The sequence below is a fragment of the Dendronephthya gigantea genome, unplaced genomic scaffold (genome assembly GCF_004324835.1).
Source record: "Dendronephthya gigantea isolate DGI-Jeju-01 unplaced genomic scaffold, DenGig_1.0 000027F, whole genome shotgun sequence".
Lineage (NCBI taxonomy): Eukaryota > Metazoa > Cnidaria > Anthozoa > Malacalcyonacea > Nephtheidae > Dendronephthya > Dendronephthya gigantea.
In genome coordinates, this window is record NW_021163037.1 from 344,260 (window position 1) to 362,726 (window position 18,467).

Genomic DNA, 18,467 nt, shown 5'->3' on the forward strand with positions numbered 1-18,467 from the left:
TAAAAGTGTTAGAGACCTGCGCGTGCGTTTATTTGTGAACAAAATACTCACAACAGTCTCTAAACCTTAACTTTGGTTATTGAATAACCTCATAAATATTTAAGCCAATTAAGGCCTAACTGTCATTAGTACGAAAGCCGGGTAGGGACTTTAGACTTTGGACTTCAGACTTTAGATGTACGATTATTTCATTAAATTGTTTCAGAATTATCAGTTTATAATTATAAAATAAACAGGGGCCGGTTGTAATTAACTTTTAACTTTAGTTAGGCCTAAGTTACACGACGGATTTTAGTCGCGTCGGATGCAATTCGAACGGTAGATAATGAGATGATATTCATGATAATGAAGCTTAATGAGGTTTATAATCTCTTAGTCATTCGACGCGACTAAAATCCGATGTATAAAGGCCTTAAGCCCGGCGCACACTAGAGCTATGTGCTTAGCAAAAAGTTATTCGTGGCCACTGGCGTAAGTGTTTGTTTTTGCAATCTGTTCGCCATCTTGGATGTTTACTTTCGTATATTACGCATGCGCTGTTAAGACTATCCATAAACAGATAGCTTTCATTTTGCCGCACACGGAAAGATTTTGGCACGCGAGGCAGAAATTATCAAACATGCTAGATTTTTGCCGTAAGTGGCACGAATGACCAAAGTCGCCTGAAAAGTCGCCCGCACACGAGAGCAACTGGCTTACGCCAATGGCCACGAATGACTTTTTGCTAAGCACATAGCTCTAGTGTGCGCCGGCCTTTAGAAGCAGAATTGGCCAAACAGGGACCGGTTGTATAAAACTCTTTAACTGCATTTTCATAGTTTAATCCTAGCTAAAAAACTCGGACATACACGACTCTGCAGTAACGAGCGGAGTTTATACTTCACGCACACAACGTGGTCTAGATCCAACTCTCTTATTCAATATTTTACATTTGGTATTTATACTCTCGTTCTATAAAGCGTGTACACTTCGGCAACTTACTGTTCCTTATTCTATTAGTATTAGTCTATATTTACACTAATCATTATCCGATATCGGGCGTACTACAGTTAAAAGTTAGTGTTTTATGCAACTGGCCCCAGAATAATAATGGTTTGTGTTATATTACTTAAGAATTAAAAAACGAGTCGCGTGCGTTTATGGTGTAATAATGCACGATGGGGGAATGTTGGGAGAATACGAGAGAAGCTTGTAAAACACGAGGCGTAGCCGAGTGTTTTACAAGCTTCTCGAGTAATCTTCCAACATTTCCCCGAGTGCATTATTACACCATAAAGGCACACGACGAGCTTTTTTAATTCTTTTATAATATAAGAAGAAATTATAGGGCAACAACAAAATTTATTTATTTGATCAATAATGAAATTCTCCTTACATGTTATTTAAGATGTTGCCTAGCAACAAAAACTTCAAAAGCCAGAAGCGTGCATTATGGCCTCACAATGCACGCGCGGTAGCCAATCAAATTGCTCGTTATATCATACTTATATTATAATACAATTTAACTACATCAAATTCAAATTAAAGGCCTGCAACGCATGTCGTCATTGTATTTCAAATACTTCAATTTATGAAAGTTGTTAAATCGCAAACTCTGATTGGCTTGTTTAGAATTGCAAACGTCCGCTAGCTAATTAAATAGATTTTACGGTTTTTACCGTTGTTTCATTGTAGTTATTTTATTAAACAAATACTAAATACAAATGTAGCACATTTGCGCCATTTGGATGAATTAAGGACTGTCATTATAAGCCAACCTCAAAGCCGCATTTATATCAAGCACATTATATGATACAAGCACAACCGCAAGACTTGAAAACAACTTAAATAAAAAGTGTATGTTTATCGAGAGTTTGCGAATCCTATAGGCAGTATGCAATTAGCAATTTACTCGACAAACATCATCATCGGAAAAATCTTCGGCAAATTTCTGAGTTGGCTAGGAAAACTACGCTTATTTTTTTCTTTGTTGAGTTGGCTTTACAGTATCAATATTTCCGTGTTTCACAAAACCCATATTCCCCTGTCATATCACATCTCTTCGTTCCTGACGTCCACTACGTGTTAGAACGTACAACGCATTACTTTCTACAAGATCACTACTGAAATATCTCGTGTAAGAATATCGACGACAGTAGACAAAACAGGACAGATCAATACTTATAGACATTCTTTGCATGGCTACTATAAATGAAACCCGTCTTGATGATACTATAATTAAGCGATTCAGAAATTAGGTTCCATTGATAAATACGACATCGGTCGTCAGAAAAGACTGATGCAGACAAGGAGGAGGAGTAGCTATGACTAACATGCAAAGTTTAATTGGGCCTATGCCATATAGATATGAAGAATTTGAATTTCTCTGCGTTCAAGTCTCCAAGCAAAACGCCCAAGCCCTTTATTTTTGTTTTTACATGGCACAGACCTCATCGCTTTCATTCAGGCTTTTGAAAAAGATCATGAAATCTATATTAGCCGAGGTTAAATCTCTGGGATTTGAAAACAATATACAACTAGCACTTGGAGTAAAATCAAATGCAGCTAAAAGTACTCCACTTTGGTATGTATCCAAATATTTACTCCACATGCATGCATATGGAGTAAAATAAACCCCGCGAAGAATTAAAAGTAACTCAACAAATTAGCTATTGAAACAAAGGAGTAATTCCTACTCCATTAACTTTACTTCAGGAGTAATTTTAAACCGGCTCCATAACCATGCAGAAACAAAAAATATTTAACTTAACGACCTCCTACACTGCTACACCTTTATCATGTGGGCGCAGACCAGACGGCGATAAATAAAAGTAATCATTTTATTTACTTATTCATTATTGCGAGTGATTATTGATCATGCATAACATTATGGTGGGGCCAGGTTAGATAAAAACGGACCAAACTTACGACAATGAGGAAAAAAACCACTAGATGCTATAAAGAAAAGAATAAACTACAGCAAATAAGACGGGGTATATCATGACGAAAGCACAAAAGAAATATCGCCTGAAAGCTTTGCTCTTACTTTCAGCCTTGTGTTAGGCTGTGTGCACACGAGCGTCACCTTTCGAGCGTTCACAAAATTGTTTTTTTCCAGCTAACAGGTACATATAATCGTTAAATTTAATCGCCCACATTTCGATACTTGAAGTGTTAATAATTAATATTTCCTTATACCTATATATTCACGCTTTCGAGCAATCACTTTGAACGGTTTAGGTGGAAATTTTCCTGCCGCTTCCCCACGTTCCAACGTCGGCATGGGCTCATCTTCATTTACCTCAAACTTATATCGCTTCAACATCCCCGATATGAAGAACATTATCTCTGCCCTGGCTAAATTTTCGCCAGGGCATGATCTGCTACCAATACCAAAAGGCATAAATCCTGGCTTCACACGCCATCCAACGAACTTCCCATTTTCATCGATGAATCTGTCGGGGTTGAACACTGAAGGATTCTTCCAAACATTTTCATCTCTATGAATGCAGTGGTAATTGAAGAAAATGGTTGTTTCTTTTGGAATGCGATAGCCTTGCAGTTGTGTTTCTATCACCGGGTTATGAGGAAGAGACAGAGGAACAAAATACGAATGTCGCATCACTTCACAAACAGTCGCTTTCAAATACGGAAGCTTAGACATATCTTTCCACTGGAGCAGTTCATTCCCCTGCAAGGTTTCCTCGATTTCGTCTTGAAGCTTTTTCTGCAAATCTTGATCAAGTATCATATATAGAAGGAACCAAACAAAAAGCGTGGAAAGTGCACCAGTTGCGGCTAGCATACCACCGGCCGATACAAAGGGAACGCAGTCTGTTTCCACTTTAAGATGTTCGCACCAAGCCATTAAAGATTCCATGACATTTTGATATTCTTCCTCGTCAAAATCATTTGGATTTTTTCTAGACCGAAGATGAAAAGCTTTCGCTTTCTCTTCCGCTGCCGGTATAAAAAGTTTTCGTAATTCATCTTGTAAATTGCTGATACTTTTTATATGTTTGGTAGGAAATGCTTTAATACTGGAATAAGACGATATAAAGGACCGGAAAATAAGCAGGAGAAAAATGCTGGGTTAAAAGCGCGCAATTTGCCAACAGTACCATCTTCTATGTTATTTGTCTTACCAGTTATCCAACGATAAAGTATAGAGATTATAGAACTCTCCAAAATATCTGAAGGGTCAAAAGGCTGCCCGTTCAAGCTTTCCACCGCCTTAGAGAATTCATCCAGTTGGTCGTTTACATTTTCATGTATAATCTTTTTCCCCTCTCCAAAAGTATGCAAAGCCTTTACAAATGCTTGACGCTTAAGTCGAAATTTATTATCCCAATCACTTGTCGCAAGATCTTTTTCTTGTAATATTTCGTTTATTGGGTACACCACATCTGCAAGACGACCTTGAAAAGTATCCTTATTTGTGAGGAGAGCTTCTCGTGCAGTTGCTGCATCGGTTACCATTACGACGTTTTCTGTAGGAAGAACAAGTGTAAAAGTGTTTCCATATTTCTCACGAAGCTTTTCGGCTGAGAACGGAAAATCATCGTCCAATATCAAAAGAAGATTTCCAATGATGGGAAGTGGAAATGGACCTGGAGGCATACCACGTCTACTGTAGCAGGTCTTCAGGAACCATGTAAATAATATGATCAAAATGGAACCAACAACTTCTAAAAACATCTTCCTACATTGTGAAAGTGAAAAAGCAATTTTGTCAACTTAAAAAAGCGAAAGGGGGTTTCACATACGGGAGCAAAAAAGAAGAATTTCTTCACAAGTTTTTCGACTTGCTGTTTTGCAAGTTGGGCATTTCTTGTTCAAAAACTCAGCACAATAAGAAAATAATTTCAGCCCAAAGCTTAAATTTCTTGATTTTTTGCCACTGGTAAAGTGGTTATATGTGAAAATTCGCTAAGACAAATCGGGATGCAAAAAAAAATTTTAGATGTGAAGTCAACAAGCTCCAATAATATTTTTAGCAATGTTTTAGATACTTATAGCATCGAGGCAATCAAGCGAATGCGTGAAGGAAGGAATCAAAGGCGTTTTTGAGTATTTGTTTGTCTCAGGTGAAGCATGACCTCAAAAAAAAACAATTCGAAAACCTCGAAGTGGGGAACTGAATATGCATGGTTAAGAACGTGACGGGAAATCATTAATTTCACAAGCAACGCGTTATAAAATCTGTTGGGGAGTTAAAGTTTGTGTTTATGTTTGAAGATTGGCGAAGTGGACCAGGAACGTAGTTAAACTCTTGTGGCGATAGTTTTTTAAATTGACTGCATGCATGCGTAATAGTTTTGGTATAATTTATATGTGCCTGTTTCATGGTTCAATACTCCCGCCTACGTAGCAGCAGTCATGAATCAAATCTATTGCTTTGCTCGCTCCATGGTGTAGCAATTGGATATCGCGTATCAGACATGGGGTAGCGATAATAGGGTGTCTGACCTCGCTTTTATCGACTATAAGCAGGCATTCGACTTGGTCGATCTTGAAGGATTTTTAATACGCAATGCTGACCATCAAAACGTGTAGTTTAGGACGTATAGTAAAAGAAACTTTGTTTAGTGTGCCTCGGTACAATCGCGTTAAGGAGGGGGGACGAACATTTCAAATTACCATTGAAAACTTTGAAACTCTCTTCAATTTTAGCTTAAAATGGCCGAGCGATACTTATAAAAAATCGATCATTTCACTGTGAGATGATTTTATGATCTCATAAATTAGCTGGCATACATGTATTTATAATTTTTGTATTTAGGATTATATATATTTTACCCTCGTGAGAGGGACACTTGTTGATCAGTTGAATTATCTAATACGTATACTGTTCATGGTGCAATCAACCCTCGTGAAATAAAGTTGACTTGATTTGAAAACACAGATGATATTTACCAAACGTAAGTTGGAACATGGAACCATGCACCGTCTCTAAGCATTCACTGCACTTTTAAAGAACGATTGCCCTCAACTTTGGATCCACTATTTTCCGAATTGATTTAGCTGTATAAGAATAAAAGCTCTTCCAAACTTACCTGTAAAAATTTAAAGCCTTTGGTTCATTACAAACGGGCCTTCGAGCTGGATTCCTATACCTTTTAGCTCTGAACACACACTAATGACATTATGTAAATATTTCGCTAGCGGGTGCATCATTCCCCCACGTGCGCGGGCAGACACCAAATTCCGGCATGACAGGCTAATACGCATATAGAAATTCGCATAAAATTACGTTATGTTACTGCAGCTACTTTCACCGTTGCACGAAAACGAACGAATTTTGCAGGAATGTTTATTATATTCTTCGAAATTTGAATTTGATGCTTTGCCATGCAAATGTTAACGGGGAAAGGCGGAAAGAACTGTGGACAAGTATACCAACAACGCCCAAAAAAATATTATGTCCCCAAAAACCCCCTAACTATTGAAATCACCTATTGTTAAAATTTGAATGACTTGTTCGCGAATTTTTGCCTGTGGGGATTAACGCAACTTATAAAACGCCTACAAAAATTTAAAATTTACTAGAGAAGAAGGTCATGGTGCGAAAGTTGTAAATTTAAATATTGTTATTTGTAAAGATTAAAATAATATATTAATTGTTAATAAAAATCATTTGTGGATACAAACAAATTTTACTGTCATCACGCATAAAAATGCTTATGCCGTCAAACATTTATAATTATGTAATATATGTAATACACTGGCGGTCAAAAAGAACTGCTCAAATGTTGCTATTGTCGTATGTAACAGGAATCGTAACAATCAATCTTTTATTGTACACTATACACTAGCGGTCAAAAAGAACTGCATGTTTAGATACAAATTCATAAAGAATATAGGAGAGAGCTTCATAGGAATTTTTGATAATTCTCTTATTCCAAGCGATATTTCAGTAATGTAATGCAACCTGCCACACTTCCAAGATGATCAAACAATGGTTTCATGCATAGGAAGAGGGAGTGACAGAAATGGTTGGTCTGCACAGTCAAAATACCTCAACCCTATTGAAAATCCGTGGGACAATGTCAAGGGGATAATGCAAGAAAGGAATTAATTCATAAAGCGTCCATTATTATGGGTTGCTGTAAAGACCGTCCATAGGATGAATTTCTTTTGACCGCTCAAGTATGGCACGCCGGTGTAAGGCCGTCATCAATTATAAGGCCAAAGGAGGGTCAACAAAATATTAATATTTCATATAGCTTAGCATGTAATCTATAGTCTATATTTACTCGTATATATTGTTAGAGAGACAGTTACATTCATTTGAGAGCATTTTAACTTGTTTTGAGCAGTTCTTTTTGACCGCCAGCGTATAAACATTCATATTTTTCCTCGTCAGTCATTATTTAAGATTTTGAGGCACTTGCATGCCTAAGCGTGCCAAGCGCCTGATCTGTTGACCTTATTAGTACTATATTCAAAATGGTCGCTATTCTGCTAACGCATGGCGAGAAATTTTGGACACGCACAGGGGGGTTCTAATTTATTCTAACGATTAAATTGTTCTAATTTATTCTAACGAATCACAAGTGAAATACACACGATATATCACATTCTAAATACCCTAAAATGCGACAAAAAAAGTTCGAATATGCCTTAAAACCATAGCAACAAGTCAAGGCTTGGTTGCCTAGCAAATATGGACGATGAAAAACAATTTCAGTTATTTTTTGAAGAGTTTTTTGGGGAAAAAGGTCAGTTTTTATGAAAATATAACGTTGAAATTTGCTGATTTTGAAGCTAAAAACCGCAAGAGATATATATTCTTCACATTTTTGCACTGATGGGTGTTCAAAATCATCGCTCAGAGTTTAGAAAGCCGATAGAACATTTTGGTTATCGTGGCCCGATCGCGCGAAAATCTTACAAGTTCAACGGTCAAAACAACTTTCGACGCTATAAATGGTGTTTTTCTATACTTTAATAGCCGTTAGCTATTTTCTGCAAAACCGCAAGAAGTATTAACATCTAAATATCATCCATGATATCAAAATATCAAGTTTTACGTCTAAAAACAGAATCAGATAGAACATTTTCACATTTTTAAAAAGTTTAGAGGTAAGGCCACATTTTTAATATAACCCTAATAAAGCCGTGTGATTTCGCGTGGCCATATTGTTTCGAATCTCCCGAAGTCTGTGTATCTACCGCGCGTGCGTGTCCAAAATTTCTCGCCATGTTGTCATTGCCATTTTAGTGAAATGTACGAACGCGTGTGGTGTATCAACGCATATCTCCATTGCAAACCAAGCTCTGGAGTCGTTCGCCAATACTGGAGAATACAACGTTAGTTATCGAGAAATCATTTTAAAAACAACTAGATGCCATGTATAATCCAAGCGCTTGCTTGGTGTCGTTCCATGATATACCGAGGATACTCACTGGACACCATTTCTTAACGTAACTACAAACTATATTAGAAAACAATACCCGCAACCATAGAGTAAGGTAAAGACTATATATGTAGGGAAGAAGAAATGAGGAGCGGCAAGGCAGAAGAAATGCAGAAGAAATGTGGAGCAGAAGAAATGTGGAGCGGCAAGGCCAAAATTTTAGCAATACACATCTGAAATTACAGTTTTTATATTGCTGGAGAAAAGACAAAATCACCGCCATAATACGCAAATCAGCCTTACGTACACGAGACAAACCATATTGAACACGTTTTTATTTCTTTTCTTCATGATTTAATTGTCGATTATTATCATAATTAACACTTTACCTTTTTTCACGCGATTTATTCACCTCCACTGGTTGTATCTAATTATAATTATATTTTCTATAAATCTAATTATCACACTATGTATTCCATTTCTTTCCGTTCTAGAAAGAAAATCTTACGAACCTTAAACCGCTGACAATAAATTTCACGAGAACAAATTAAATCCTCTGTAAACAAATACACCAAGATACAAACATAATTAATGTTTCCTTAATTCATTCGCGCTTTCGAGCAATCACTTTGAACGGTTTAGGTGGAAATTTTCCCGCCGCTTTACCACGTTCCAATGTCGGCATGGGATCATCTTCATTAACCTCAAACTTATATCGCTTCAGTATCCCCGATATGAAGAACATTATCTCTGCTCTGGATAAATTTTCGCCAGGGCATGATCTGCTACCAATACCAAAAGGCATAAATCCTGGCTTCACACGCCATCCAACGAACTTCCCATTTTCATCGATGAATCTGTCTGGGTTGAACACTGAAGGATTCTTCCAAACATTTTCATCTCTATGAATGCAGTGGTAATTGAAGAAAATGGTTGTTTCTTTTGGAATGCGATAGCCTTGCAGTTGTGTTTCTATCACCGGGTTATGAGGAAGAGACAAAGGAACAAAATACGAATGTCGCATCACTTCACAAACAGTCGCTTGCAAGTACGGAAGCTTAGACATATCTTTCCACTGGAGCACTTCATCCCCCAGCAAAACTTCGTCGATTTCGTTTTGAAGCTTTTTCTGCAAATCTTGATCAAGTATGATATATAGTAAGAACCAAACAAAAAATGTAGAAATTGTATCAGACCCGGCAAGGATGACATTGGCCGATAGAAAGGGAACACAGTCCGTTTCCACTTTAAGATGTGTGCACCAAGCGATTAGAGCTTCCATGATATTTTGATATTCTTTCTCTTCAAAATTATTTTGATTTTTTCTTGACCGAACAGAAAAAACTTCTGCTTTCTCTTCCGCTGCTGTTATAAAGAGTTTTCGTAATTCATCTTTTAAATTGTTCATACCTTTTATATGTTTGGTAGGAAAGTGCTTTAATACTGGAATAAGACGATATAAAGGACCGGAATATAAGCAGGAGAAAAATGCTTTGATAAAAGCACTTAATTTGCTAGCAGTACCATCTTTTAAGTTATTTGTCTTGCCAGTTATCCAACGATAAAGTATAGAGATTATAGAACTCTCGAAAATATCTAAAGGGTCAAAAGGCTGGCAGTTCAAGCTTTCAACCGCCTTGGAGAATTCATCCAGCTGGTCGTTTACATTCTCATGTACGATCTTTTTCCCCTCTCCAAAGGTATGCAAAGCCATTACCAATGCTTTACGCCTAAGTCGAAATTTATCATTCAAATCGCTTGTCGCAAGATCTTTTTCTTGTAATATTTCGTTTATTGGGTACACCGCATCCGGAATGCGACCTTGAAAAGTATCCTTTTTTGTGAGGAGAGCTTCTCGTGCAGTTGCTGCATCAGTTACCATTACAACGTTTTCTGTAGGAAGAACAAGTGTAAAAGTGTTTCCATATTTCTCACGAAACTTTTCGGCTGAGAACGGAAGATCATCGTCCAATATCAAATGAAGATTTCCAATGATGGGAAGTGGAAATGGACCTGGAGGCATACCACGTCTATTGTAGCAGGTCTTCAGGAACCATGTAAATAATATGATCAAAATGGAACCAACAACTTCTAAAAACATCTTCCTACATTAAGTGAAAAATCATAGCATCGAGGCAATCAAGCGAATGAGTGAAGAAGGCGTTGCTGACTAGATTAAATATTTGTTTGCCTCAGAGGGAAGCATGGCCTCTTGTAGCAAAAAGAGGAGATTTAATTCGAGATACTCAAAGTGTGGACTGTGGAACGACAGAAATTCTAGCCAGACATTATAATAATCGTTGGGGCCTTTGAAGATTGGCAAAGTGCACGAGACAATGGACTTGGATCTTCTGAATTGCAAAATTTGAACACATGCAGATTTGTGTCGATGGCGGTATACGAACGTTCAACCTCTGCATGGCGATTGTTTTTTATTCTGGACTCATACCGACATTATCTTCATTTTATATTATATCAATTAGCTAGGCATTTAGCTGAAAGTATATACTTGGCATTTAGTTGCAATATCTATTGAAAGTTCAAGTGGCCAAAAAACTAATTTAGCAAACACTATAGCCCGTTTTCCACAAGGCGATGTTATTCGCGCGTGGCGATTTTATTCGCGCGACGCGAAGCGATATCTGAAATCCGGTGATGTGATTGGTTTGCGAAAAACTTCGCCGCAAAAAGTAGATACGTTTGAAAATGTCAATGAAATTTCAGGCGTCTTGAAAATGGCGTGGAGTGGGCGATTTTACTTCTATAGTTTAGTCTATTGGACAGTAGACGTACTCATGTTGTTTGTCTGCGATGAGAAATCGCCATGCTCTTTGACGCTTCACAAATTTCCAAACAATCGTCTTATTTTACATGATATTTATCAAACCGTATCAAGTAGCAACATGGAACCACCGTCTCTAAGCATTTGCTGCACTTTGAAAGAACTATTGCCCTCAACTTTGGATCCACTATTTTCCCGAATCAATCTGTATAAGAATGAAAGTTCTTCCCAACCCACCTGTTGAAATTTAAAGCCTCTGGTTCATCACACACGAGCCTTCGAGCTGGATTCCTATACCTTTCAGCTGTGACTGACACAGACTAGTGCTGGATTTGCACTGGCAGAGAAATCGCTTGCGAAATTAAAAGAAAATATGCAAATATTTCCCTAACGAAGCACTCGGCAAGTGGAAATCAAAGGGCGCGGTTCCCATTAGATAACTTTCACCACAGTTAATAGAATATACATGTTTTAGAGACTACATAAAAGTACAATAGAACTCATGAACTATGTCGGGAAACATTTATGCAAAAAATTGTTTCTTATTCATTTCTGTGTCTATTGTATTTTGAACAAATAAACCAATAGCTATTGGTATTAGTTAGTACGGTGGGAAAATAAGCCATTGCTATTGGTTAGTACGGTGGGAATCAAACCCGCCACCTTTGGTTTGCAAGTCCAACGGAATAAACTATTGTGTACCGAATCACAGCAAACAATATGAATTAAAACTCTCAGTACTGGCAATACATGCATTTGGCATATTACTAGCCTGCATGGGCTAGCAAATTACATGAATTAATTATCTTTGCAGCTGCTCATGTTGCCAGGCCAGTACACGCGCGACTATTGTTGGTTGACGTTACCACTTATCTATGGTTAACCTTAACTACAGTAGCTATAACTTATTTTAATACTGGCCCTATGAACGTATTTACCACTTATACTAGAAATGCATAGAGATTTGATCTTGCAAATGATGATTGAATGACTAAATGACTATTTTCCACATATAAAACGTGCCTCTGCGACGACAAGTTTAAAGCAATTGATTTGTTAGACAGGGAAGAACTTCATGAGTAATATAGGAAAAATGGTCCACCGCGGGATATTATAATCAGCGATGTTTTGCAAGATGATTGCTTTAACGATATAGCTGTACACTTGTACTGTACAAGTCTTAGAGTTAAATATATATGCACCCTAGCTGTCATTATTACGCATCTTTGCGCTCAACTTATATATATAGTGCTGGGGATAAAAAGTCTAACAATAGGCTTTTTTAATCATTCTGAATTCTTATAAGAGCCTGTACTTATTTTTGAAACAAAAAAATCACGTATTTATCGATTGGCTATGCATATCCATGCTTGTACAGTTGTCGTTCCTAAACTCGACGCGCACAAAAGCTATCACCTTTTGTCAATAAGGCTTTATGTTTAAACATGCATTTTCGTATTCAAGTCACATAGTCACTATCAGACAAAAACAGACGAGATACCATAATAGGGTTTAGAACAGCTCATTTGAACATCACGTCTATTCTTTAATACATCGATCAATAATCAATAAAGGACTATATATATATATATATATATATATATATATATAAATATATATATATATATATATATATATATATATATATATATATATATATATATATATATATATCACCTATATATACATGTACAGGGGGCGCTTTCCATTTAAGCAGAAAATTCAAGTTTGCGTTTTCGGAATGCCCAGTGTCATAATAGAACGCTCAAGCCTAGCAAGTCTGAAAGCATTCATTGTTGAACTTTGTGAGGCGTCAAAAGAACTACCTGTAGCACTAGCTCATATTAAATTTTTTTTAAATAAATAATCATTAGACTTTTAAAAAAATATCTAAACGTAAAAGATCTCTAAATGGTGAAAAAATTTCATTGAAAAGTTATTGTGCATTGACTTTGCCTGCATGAAAATGTAAACAAATCATGCCGATTAGTTTAAAACCCTCCTTGTTTTTGAAATTCCTGCTTGTTACGTGCAAGAAAACTTAAATAATGGAAGCGTTCCCGATAAACAAAACTAAGTTTAAGTTTCATATATTGGTAACGAACTAAGTACTCTAAATAAATTTCTCCGTATATAACTATAAATTTAACTCACTTTGGTTTACACGCACACCGAAGACAAGTTAGACAACGATATGACTTGAAGTAGATTATTTGCGCCAGCAGCGTCCAACCAAAATAAGCAAATTGAATAGCTACGCCAGTAGCATGCAGTTGTTGTCCCCCAGTAACGTCTGCGTTTTAACAGAAGGTGTTTGTGTTACTTGACAGAGTTTTATGCAGTACGGTATTTTTCATTTTTTTTAAATTAGTTAACCAAGTGCCTGATATAACATGGCACAGTCTGATATCGCATGGCACAGTCTGGATATAGACCAAGGTTTCTTACAAACAAAATTCAAATTAGCCCAAATACATAAAGTGGTCTTATAAAAAAAAGAATTAGAAATTAATTTTCAAGAAATTGAGAAATTGACTTCTGAAATATCACGTTATGAAACCTCGATATATAAGTCTTACTTTGAAAGTGAAACTTAATACAGATGTTATACAATACAATACAACACATGCACCATATATAAATATACCAAATATGTGTTTAGAATCATATATGAGTAGAGTGCTCGATATACCAAAGTATAGAGATAATAAGACGATATAAAATACAATAAACTTGGTTTACTTCATATGATTTTATTCACTACAAATTTGTTTCGTATATAACAAGCAGTGCTTGCCACACTCATCAGGTGAACTTGATGTCGCGCTATATAGTTGCCATGGTTATATATAATTATACTATTTACATATTTGACGAAAAACGGATTGCATATATATATATATACATACGTATTGTATTAGGATACATTACTTAAGAGAAATTTATTTCTATGTCTGCATATAGTACACACATTTACCACGCTCGCTTTTATTTATACCTATATATAGCTATCTAAGGCTCCCTTTACCCTAGCCTGCATGGCAGGCGGTCCCTGAAATCGGGCGAGGCGAGGACACTGATGGCGAGGACAGCAAAAGACCGCCTGCCGGGTTTGGCTATGTTTTTTGTCAACCGCCCCTTTTCTGTCTGGGAACAATTAGCCAATCAACAAACAGCTAATATATTAATAGCAAAACTGTGTTATTGAGTAACTAGGATTATTATATATTCCGGTTATTTATTCAACTCTGTTCCTCGAAACAATCGCTCAAAATGTAGTAGGAAAAATGAAATTTCAATTTATATAAATATGTCAAAAGAAACGCCAAAGAAAGTTACAACCAGGGCAAGAGGTAAAAAAGCAAGCGCAGAAAATGTAAATGAGCACTGCCGTTTGTGTAAGTGTGCGTTGAAGCTAAAATATGGGGCAATAGCAAAGGTGTCTTATATATCGTCGGAGAATTTATTCAAATCATCCAGAAGAAAAGAATTCGTCAGTGGAGAAACCTTGGCCGAGTTGTGTTCATTACATTTAGGTATCGAAGTTAGTTCTTCCACGGAACTATCCGACCGAGTTTGTAAACCGTGTGGGCGAAAGATTCGAAACGCAAGCGAGCTGATTTCTTTGATAAAGCGAGACATAAACGCGATCGCTGAATCGAACAAAGAAACCTTTGTAAAGCGTCAATTACCCACGACCGTCCTGTCCCCCGAACGAAGCCCTGTCGTTAAGAAAGCCTTAAGAAGAACAGAACTCGAAGCAGCTCATGGGCCTAAGCCGCCTAGCCGAAGTGGTCCTGCGAAGAAAGCTCTTTTTGTTAGAGAAAATGTCGAATGCGCGGAATCGACGGGAACACTGCCAAAAGAAAACGATAGCACACTTGACCCATTGTTGTCAGCCCTAAATGTAGATCACCACGACGAGAAACCGACGACGCAACTAAAAACGGTAGTTTTGCAACCCAACGGGATTGTAAAAACTTATGAATCATTTGATGATACGACAAAGTCCTTAATAATCAACCTCATTCTGAAGAAATGGAAACCCGCAGCTAACATAATCTTCAAGCATCCGGAATTGAAAACAGAACTGTTCGATCCGCTGAAAAGGACAGTTAGTGCGGAATTTAATGATTATTGTTCGAAAAGTGATGATTTCGAGTCAATGCTCAAGCAATGTCATCCCACTGATCTGGAGTCTTTTTCAAACAAGCTTTTTTTAGCAGAAGTCCGACTGTCTTGCCCTTACTGGATGTCATGCCTGATGGGGGCATGTAACGCACCTGGTAGGAATAGTCAAAGTATCAAGCAAATAAACTACATGGCTTTATCTTCAGCAGTTGCTGCCCGTTGTAGAAATCAATTGATGTCAGCAGTTGCTCGGCAATTCTTTTCCATAGTGGTGTAAAACATCAAGACATTCGTCGCTTACACAAACTTGGTGTTTGTATGTCTCCAGATATGATAATTGATATGGAAAGGAAAATGGGAGAAGGTTGTGAAAGAAAGCTTCTTTTGTGGAAAAAAGAAATTGAATTGAACAAATCTGCTGAGTTGCTTATGAAGGAAGTAAAAGAGAAACAAGTGACGAATGTGGTTTCCAGAAATGCAGAAGACGACATGGAGTTGGAGGTGGTGGTGGATATGTCAGAGACAGTGGTACAGGGGTACAGGATGTTTGGTGAAGATACATATAAACAATGTAAAACGCTTGTTTTGCATGGTAATGATGATTTGTCTTGTGTCAGTGAAGAAGATTTAGAATCTGCAATACAGCTTCAACACCATAGAAAGCTACCATCATACAAGTAAGATATTTATTAATTTAGTTTATTAAGTTTAAGTGGCAGCACTAGTCCAATATTCACCAGATGAGTAAATCTGCCATTAAAATAACAAATAATCTGCCATGTTATATTTTTGCTCTATATACTGTAGTAGAAGTGGCGAGTTGAAGATAGTAATGTTGTGGTAGTCCAATAATTTTATTTTTGTGCAGATTGGTTGGTGACAACATTGACATAATGATACATGCCAGAATTCAAACACAGCAATTACACGAGAATAGGTCTATTCATTGGACCCAACAGTATGGAATTCTAAACCGTGTAAATGAACCATCACTAGACAGATCAAGACCACAGAAACCATTACAAGAGATCCAGTTAATAGAGCTACTGCCAGGTAAAGATGTACAAGAAAACCTGAAGACAAGATGGGCTGCATTAGTCGCAAGAGTGATATGTAAATATCTTGGAAAATTTAAACATCTCAAGCGAGCTCTAGTTTACCATATTCAGCACAAGTATTCCAAAGAGATGGCTGATAAGTCAGAAACGGTAATAAATTTAAATTATTTTTTTTAAACAATCTAATTTAGTATCACATCAACCCTAATAGCCTGCATGTTAGAAAGTCCTTAAAAGCAGGGACAAAGGCAATTGTGAATATAATTATCTAAACAATTTATTCCATTATGGTACCTGAATGTATATGGTATTCAACCCGCAGTGCATTGCCTGGTTCTATAAATATATTTTTAATGGCTTTATTCTATATAGTGTTGCCTAGGGATCCAGTTTGCAAATTCAAATGTTGCAAGTGAGATGGTACAACTTTTGCAAACAAATCATGAAAGGTATGTTCCAGCTATGAAATGTGAAGATGGGAATATTATACTGGAACAAGTGCCATTGCATGGAGATCAACTTTTTGAGGAAAGATCAAGAAATGCGAAGTGGAGCATGCAAGATGGGGATACAGAGTGGGACAGGCTGGATGGAATTGAGACAGAGTTCGCTGATTGGCATGCAAAACTGAATTTATATATGGTAATTTTATAAAAAACTGATAAATTAAATTTTTTCAGATCTGAGAGGTTAGATTCTCCCATAATATTGTAATCCCTCGACCTCTAAGCTTTAAAGCCATATCTCATAAATCTGAAAACCTTGTTGGTCTCTCATTTTTTTAGATTGAATTCAGTATCTTCTCATCTCATTCTTCCGTGAATGAAATTGGAACGTCTCGAGCTAGTATGAATAGGACTGGAAAAACAAATGCTTCAAAAGGTGTAGAGAATCATTACAATGAATATAAAGAATTTCATCTTTGTGAAACAGAAGCACATATATGTGCATCTTTTATGGAAATGTGTGGCATGTTGAATATGGAAGGTAATTGAATTTTTTATTGCATTTGGAGCACATTTTGGTTTGTCTTCAGTTTGGACATTAATTGGACATTAACTGTATATTATATAAAACAACATGATTGTTGGTTACCACATAATTATGTACTTTAGATATTCTTTCAAATGTTACTGATGAATGGAAACAACACTCTAACTATTACTGAAATTGTATGCAATTTTTGTAATCACAATGCCTTTTGGATAGACACTGTAAGGTACTATCTCAAGTGATATGAGGGTTCCAAATTGTTTTTACATTTAGATCATCCTACATTTGATGTACCTGATGACAGTGTCACAAGAGAAATTCAAAGAAAATGGTTGATGGAGACATGTGCAAAATTTGTTACAAGTATGTGATGCAAGTGGATGTGAACACATTGGTTCAGAAAATTGAAAAATTTGATGAACAGAATAGAGAAATAGAGGTGAACCGTTCTCTGGGTTTCGTGTGTAGAGTACCTGGATGCAAAGTAAAATATATCAGCCATTCAAACAGGGTTAAGTAAGTAATTTTTCTACTTGATCAAGTATGATGCCACACTTGTATTATGCTTTGGATCTCTCAATATTTGTCAGAGTGTTTGCCCATGTCTCTCGGTTAGCTAGTTATCATTTAAAAGTTTGAATAAATATAATGTTTGTTAAGTTGCTCTCTGATGCCTGCTAGGATAGGTTTAGGTTTAATCAATTTCAGTATGCATAATTTATGTACTGTAGCGATATGTGTACTATTATAAAAAATTACATGTATTCTTTAGACATGAGCAACATGATTAAAGAAATTTTACCAAGAAATTTTACATGGCCATCAAACATGTGTTATGATGCTATTTTTTAATAACAACTAATCTATCTAAATTAACAGGCATGAAGTTACAGCACACAAAATAATTAAACAAGTGTATGAAGAAAGTGGTATGGAAAGAGATGAATTTGGTTACTATTACTGTAGATGGGGTGTGGCCTAGTATATTCTACATCATCAATTAGAAACAGGTAAGTAATGGATATAGATAATTCAATTAAATATGAAGTAATCCTTGGTTATATGTGGATCATACTAATTGTGTCATATGTCTTGCCTTCAGACATGAAATTGGAAAGCATTCCCAAGTATTTGATCCTGACTCAACCCACTCAATTGAAATCA

The 18,467-nt window shown here is 36.5% G+C and overlaps 3 protein-coding genes across 3 annotated transcripts; 1 reads left to right on the plus strand and 2 right to left on the minus strand.

The window, feature by feature from the left end:
- Nucleotides 1-2,753: 2,753 nt before the first annotated feature.
- Nucleotides 2,754-6,094, minus strand: LOC114523280 (cytochrome P450 2D6-like). Its single transcript, XM_028544156.1, has 3 exons — nt 6,036-6,094; nt 4,032-4,681; nt 2,754-3,999 (listed from the first exon to the last, which is right to left on the minus strand). The coding sequence occupies exons 2-3, from the start codon at nt 4,675-4,677 to the stop codon at nt 3,161-3,163; spliced, it is 1,485 nt and encodes a 494-aa protein (XP_028399957.1). The 5' UTR covers nt 4,678-4,681; nt 6,036-6,094; the 3' UTR covers nt 2,754-3,160.
- Nucleotides 6,095-8,943: 2,849 nt separating this feature from the next.
- LOC114523281 (steroid 17-alpha-hydroxylase/17,20 lyase-like) lies at nt 8,944-10,053 on the minus strand. Its single transcript, XM_028544157.1, has 2 exons — nt 9,864-10,053; nt 8,944-9,476 (listed from the first exon to the last, which is right to left on the minus strand). Exons 1-2 carry the CDS (start codon nt 10,051-10,053, stop codon nt 8,944-8,946), a joined length of 723 nt encoding a protein of 240 aa, XP_028399958.1.
- A 5,454-nt stretch (nt 10,054-15,507) lies between these two features.
- Nucleotides 15,508-17,674, plus strand: LOC114523282. The gene is made up of 5 exons (XM_028544159.1): nt 15,508-15,929; nt 16,121-16,460; nt 16,683-16,952; nt 17,096-17,297; nt 17,577-17,674. Exons 1-5 carry the CDS (start codon nt 15,571-15,573, stop codon nt 17,672-17,674), a joined length of 1,269 nt encoding a protein of 422 aa, XP_028399960.1. The 5' UTR covers nt 15,508-15,570.
- Nucleotides 17,675-18,467: the final 793 nt, after the last annotated feature.